This window comes from Propithecus coquereli, unplaced genomic scaffold (genome assembly GCF_000956105.1).
Source record: "Propithecus coquereli isolate 6110/MARCELLA unplaced genomic scaffold, Pcoq_1.0 Scaffold10, whole genome shotgun sequence".
Taxonomy (NCBI): domain Eukaryota; kingdom Metazoa; phylum Chordata; class Mammalia; order Primates; family Indriidae; genus Propithecus; species Propithecus coquereli.
Window position 1 is genome coordinate 18,009,741 of NW_012133858.1, and position 5,729 is coordinate 18,015,469.

Here is a 5,729-nt window from a genome sequence, read left to right on the forward strand (position 1 = left end):
TTTCACGACTGCGGCTCCCAGCCGCTCCGCCGCTCCCCCTCGCGCGCTCCCACCCGCGTCCGGGGCGCGTCTTCCCCGCCCCGCCGCTCGCCCGGCTTCGGCGACGCGCCTGCCCGGGGTTCCTGTACCCGGAGCTCCAGCCCGGGGCCGCGACCCGCTTCCGCCCGCCGGGCGCGGGGCAGGAGCCCCGGCAGCCGCGCCGAGCGCTCCGAGCGCGGGGGGCGCTAGGCGAGGGGCGCAGCGGCGCGGGGCGGGGAGGGGGCGCTCTCTCGCTCACTCTCGGCTGCGCACACGCCCGTACAAACTCTCACACAGACACACGCGGGGTGCGTTGCCGCCGCCCGCCGCTGCTCCTCCTCCCGCCACCGCCTTGAGAGGGAGAGAGAGGAAGGCAGAGAGAGCGCTTTGTCCGCGCGCCGCCGCCCGGCCCGGGACTCTGCCCCGAGGAGGCAGCCGCGCCGAGTCCCCGCCTCCGCCTCTGCCCCCGGGCGGGCCGGGCAGGCCGCGGTGGGGGGAGCCAGGCTGAGGGTGGGGGTGGGTGACGGGCGGGCGGAGGGCGGGGAGGGGGGGCGGAGGAGGAGGAGGAGAGACGAGGGCAGCGGAGGAGGCGAGGAGCGCCGGGTACCGGGCCGGGGGAGCCGTGGGCTCTCGGGGAAGAGACGGATGATGAACAAGCTTTACATCGGGAACCTGAGCCCCGCCGTCACCGCCGACGACCTCCGGCAGCTCTTCGGGGACAGGAAGCTGCCACTGGCGGGACAGGTCCTGCTCAAGTCCAGCTACGCCTTCGTGGACTACCCCGACCAGAACTGGGCCATCCGCGCCATCGAGACCCTCTCGGGTGAGCACTCAGCGCTACCCCCTCCCCCCGCCTCGCCCCGCTCTGGCCGGGACGGCGCCGGCAGGGAGGCCGAGCCCGGCGGGCGGCGCCCGGCGGCCGCTCCCGCGCCCGCACGCTCACTTCCACGCACCAGACCCTCAACTCTCGCCGCCGGCCCGCTCCCGGGACGGGCCGCTCCCCTCCCCCCGCAGCTCCGGACTCACCCCTTGCCCTTGGGGCCGCAACCGTGGGCGCCCCCCGGGCCGCTCTGAGCGTCCCCGAGGCTTGCTTGCTCTTTGGGGACACCCCTTGTTCCCCTGGTGCCCCGAGCTGCCCTCCGGAGCTCCCCCACCCCCACCTTTTGAGAGTCCCCTGTTTCCCCCCTTTTCTGACCTTCCTGTCACCCCCTTTGTTAGGGACCCCTTCCCTCAAATCCAGCATCTCCTCCTCCTGTCCTGGCCAGACCTTCCCTCTTACCGTGCCTCGTGCCCAGGACCTCTCGCCCTCTGGCGTCCCCTGAGCCGCACTCTCCTTTCGAGCCCCCTCCCCACCTCGCCACACGGTCCCCCACTTTCGGCACCCCCTCGGCGCCACCCTGACGATCCCCTTCGAGGTCTCAGGGCTCCCCCAACCCCAGTCTTCACACGATGGCACATCTCTCTCCGTCCTCTTCTGAACCTCAGTCCCTTCTCGCTGGTCTCTTCAAGCGCTCCTATTTTTCTCTGAATTTTTTGTCCGATTTTATTGAGAAGAACTCGAGGCTGGGGGCTTTCCGCCGCCCGTCCCCCCGCCTCCTGCTCGGCCAGAAGCACCTTTTTACGAGGTGCCCTGTCTCAACTCGGTGGGGGCCCGGGTTGAGAACCGGGAAAGAGGCGACCGGGGGGCCCGCGAGCGCGCTGGAGCCCAGACGGGAGACGGAGAGCGACACACACACACACACTCGCGCGCGCGCACTCCCCAACTCTCTCTCCTGCACACGCACCGCTCGGAGCTGCGTTGGCCCCCGGGCCCGAGCCTACGACCCCCGAACCCGGGCCAAGGGGGAGCCCCTTACCCACGGGCATGTGGGGTGGGGGCGGGGCGGCGGCGAGGCCAAGGTGACACCCAGAAGCGGTCAGGGACGGAGCTTTTGCCGCAGCGGACCTTGGGGGGCTTCGGCGCACCTTTTCGGGGTCACCGGGAGGAGAGGGCAGGGAGGGGAGCGCTGCGGAGCCTTCGGGTCCCGGGTTAGCGGAATGGAGAGGTGGGGGCCGGGAGAAGAGCGGGGCCGCGCCAGCCTTGCAGCTTGAGTTTCAAATGAGCTCATCCTTTCAAATTGGCGCTGCTCTTTATTAAATTTGTTTTTCCGGTAATGCCACCCACAGCTATACCTGGGGTCGGATCCGGGCTCGCACCCGTCCCACATCGCCCTGAGACGCGGGGCGCCCACATTTTCTTTACACTGGGAACCAAGTTCGCCCAGCTCGAGCCGGGTAGGAGACCCCTTGAGGGCGCCCGAAGGCGGAGCCGGAGCGTGGAGTTCTGTGCGTGCCCCTCCTAGACCCCCGCGGGTTTGATCTAAGGAAGGTTCTGAGTGCTTTAATTTCTGTTTTAAAGGTAAAGTGGAATTGCATGGGAAAATCATGGAAGTTGATTACTCAGTCTCTAAAAAGCTAAGGTAAATATACTTTGCTTAGTTTTTTTGTGATTGGTCTTACGTATAAGTAAAAAACATACACTCAGCTTTTGAAAACGTGCTTTAGTAGTTTTAAAAAAGGCTTTTGTTTGTTTTGTTAGTGGAGATGCATAGTTTTAAAAGTTACAGTTTTTACTTTCATTATATAAGGTGTTGACTGTAGTTGGAAAATATCTGGTGCCTAATTGGGGGTCGGTGTGGCGAACGCTAGCTGTGTTCAGTTCACTGGGACCATTTAACTTGTTTATCAAAAGTTGCCTCCCACCCCCGAGTCCCACCCCTACCTCCAGCAGAATGGCAGCAAATGCTTGTCAAGACTTCCTGTGAGATGTTAAGAATAAATATTTACTCTGACAGCTAAATTGCTTAACTAAACTTAGCGATTAATTACTTTTCATTTTTAGATAGTTTAATGTTGAATAATAAAATAATTCGGTACGGGGTCAATATTTAGCATAGCATTCTAAAGAAGTAAGTTGTTTGGGTTGGATGGCAGTTAAAAGCGGACTTTTTGGTCACTGAGACTACTGAGTATTGTTTGTGAGCATTTTGTTGTTGTTGTTTGTAAGAAATGGTTGAGGCTAAACAAAGATTATTGTGAAATCTATAGTTATATTTAAGTGCACTGTTGTTAATGAAGGAGTAACAAGTTTTGTGGAGGTTGGATTTCTCCACAGTGATTTGCTAACATGAGAAATATCTATGAGGAGAGAATGAGGGAGAACATCTTTGTTTAAAGTTTATTGTGGACTTTAAATTTGGGCCCTTTATTACTCATTCTTCTGCTGTGTGTGGTAACTTAGTTTATATCCCATTCACATACATTTCTTCACCATTAGTCATTAAGTAGCTGAATTGGAGAGGCTAAAGTGAAGTTTTTGATTTACTGCCTTTACAATTTGTGATAGTCAGTAGTGTGACCACTTGATTTTTGCCTGGATTGAATAGATTTTAAAACAAACTACTCTAATTTTATAAATACTTAGATGTGTTGCTGAAGGGATTTTTAAAAATTGTGTGCACATTTCCAGATATATTTTAATTTAAGCAAGGGGATATCTTCTGTTTGCAAATGACTCTGTGGCATATCAGAAAACTATTTAATACCTTTTTTTAAAAAAGAGGTAAGAATTATGATGTGCAGTTTCATGCATAATATTAGGCTAGTTCTTTCCTCTATTGGAAAAGATGTAATGTGTCACTAATTGGTTTTCAATAAAATATTCTAAATTTATGTGCTTTTCTTTAAAATAATATTTTTTAATGTAAGTTGAAGCTTGGTGATATTTATTGCAAGTTTAGTTACTCATGTTAACACTTGAAAATTTGATTAATATATTGAACAAGATTTGAAAGAACCACTCAAAATATTTGATGTACTATGTTTCTACAGATACCTCATTCTGTTGGCTATATAGCTGTTGTGAATCCTTTTTGGGGTTACAATTAGTAAAAATCACTAGAATTTTAACTTTGATTAGTTGATGTCTCATTGTTTTGTGTTGCAATGTACATTATTTAATTTTGCAATATAAGCAAGGTACTAATTTATCTAAAGTTATTAACATATAAATCTTCTTACAAATGTACTACTTCCTAGCTTTTTTCTTTTAAAATGCAGAGATTATTTGCTGTTAGCTGGAATGTCACTTAAATAATTTTGTTATGTTTATATAAGAGTTCAGAATTAAAAGTATGGCCCAAGTTTTTAGTATAAATTAAATAAAGAGCAATCTAGGATTTATACAGCCCTATTAGTACATGATTTCTTTGGACATGTAGGCGATATGAAATACCCAGGAGGTAGATTAAAATGTGCTGTGTATGATTCACTACACTGAAGATGTTTAACATTCCAAATGTATGCATAAGCTGCTGCTGTAGAGGAGTTGCATCATTTCTGATTGGATGGTTTTAATCTTTTTTCCTTTTCTTTATTAGTTTAAAATGCAGAAATTAGCTACTTGCACCGCAGGCTAAGGGAGAGATAGCTAATGACTGGTATTGTGTACTGAGATCAGACTCCTGGGATGAGGCAGCTGTATGTTCTCATGTACTGGACACCACCACGCTGGTAGCTTACAAAAGCCAGGGTACTGTGACATTTGAAACCGAAGCTTTTATGTTATATGGTGACGATTTTGGTGTTCTTTTGTTGTATTTCTGTGAAAATTAACAAGTTAGAAGTAAATTTGTCAGTGTTAAGTCAATTCTATATGTGGTTTTTGTGTTAGTGGAAGTGAAAATGTGAAGAAAACAATTCATCTTCATTGCTTGCTTACTTAAAAATCATTGAACAATTGAGTGCTATTAATAGTTTTCTATATATTGTACTGATTTCTTTGATTTCTCAAGAATCAGTTTTAATATCTACATCCCAAATAGATTTTTTTAAAGCTAATGATAGTTTGGGAGGAGATGTTTTTATTTGAAGTTATGAAATTATTGGCATGTTGTTTGCTTACCAGTTGGATCTTTTGTTAAATATTCTAGCATCATTTTATATGTGCTATTATAGTAGACAGGCTACATACCGTTATTTTCTCAGGGTCATTCAGAAGTAGAAAAATCTTATTTTTGCCGCACGCGTTTCATTCTTATTAAATGCAAATTATTGTAATGTGAGCCATGCACAAAACATTTATTTCTTTTACTTTCTAAGTTGGTTTCAGGCTCTATTGAATAAAAATCTTTGGGTCTTTTTTTATATTCACGTTTTTTGGTAGTATATATGGTCAAAGGTTTATTAAAGAGAAAAACACTGATAAGCTTTAAAACGCTGTTAAAAGTTGTGGGAACTTCTTTGATAGAAATTTCATTTTTGGTGTTGATGAAAGTTTACTTAAAAAATTATATATACACACATACATTGCATAAATTGTTTTGAGCTAAGACATATGCTAACTTGAATATGCTTTTGTATGTAAAGTTGAATGATTCTGTGAGAAACAAAACTTTGAAAAATGCAATTTCTGCCCACTTCTAGGAAGTAACTAAGTGGTGCTAGACATTCTTCCACTGAGATGGTGCGAATACTATGAGGTAGTGTAGGAAAAAGCTATGAATTTGTCTTTCATGAGTTAAAAATCAGTAATTGTGTTCTCTCCAATGCAAATGAATTTGGTCTCCTATAGGAATGTTAAAGAAAACAGTATCTCAATTGTATTTTGCTTGTATGTACTACATTGTGTATAGTTGAATTAAATACCAAAAAGCAAAAAAAAAAAAAAAAAA

The 5,729-nt window shown here is 47.7% G+C and overlaps 1 protein-coding gene across 6 annotated transcripts in view; it reads left to right on the forward strand.

The window, feature by feature from the left end:
- The first annotated feature begins 590 nt into the window (after positions 1-590).
- The window catches only part of IGF2BP2 (insulin-like growth factor 2 mRNA binding protein 2), a 167,815-nt gene continuing 162,676 nt past the window's right edge, over positions 591-5,729 (forward strand). For 3 of the 6 annotated variants that reach the window (XM_012640091.1, XM_012640097.1, XM_012640105.1), the window contains exons 1-2: positions 591-841; positions 2,417-2,477. In XM_012640091.1, the coding sequence (XP_012495545.1) occupies positions 664-841; positions 2,417-2,477 (239 nt within the window). In that variant the 5' untranslated portion in view covers positions 591-663. Of the gene's footprint in view, positions 842-2,416; positions 2,478-4,468; positions 4,589-5,729 lie in introns of those variants that run through there. The other 3 variants (XM_012640115.1, XM_012640124.1, XM_012640132.1) reach the window with 1 other exon arrangement.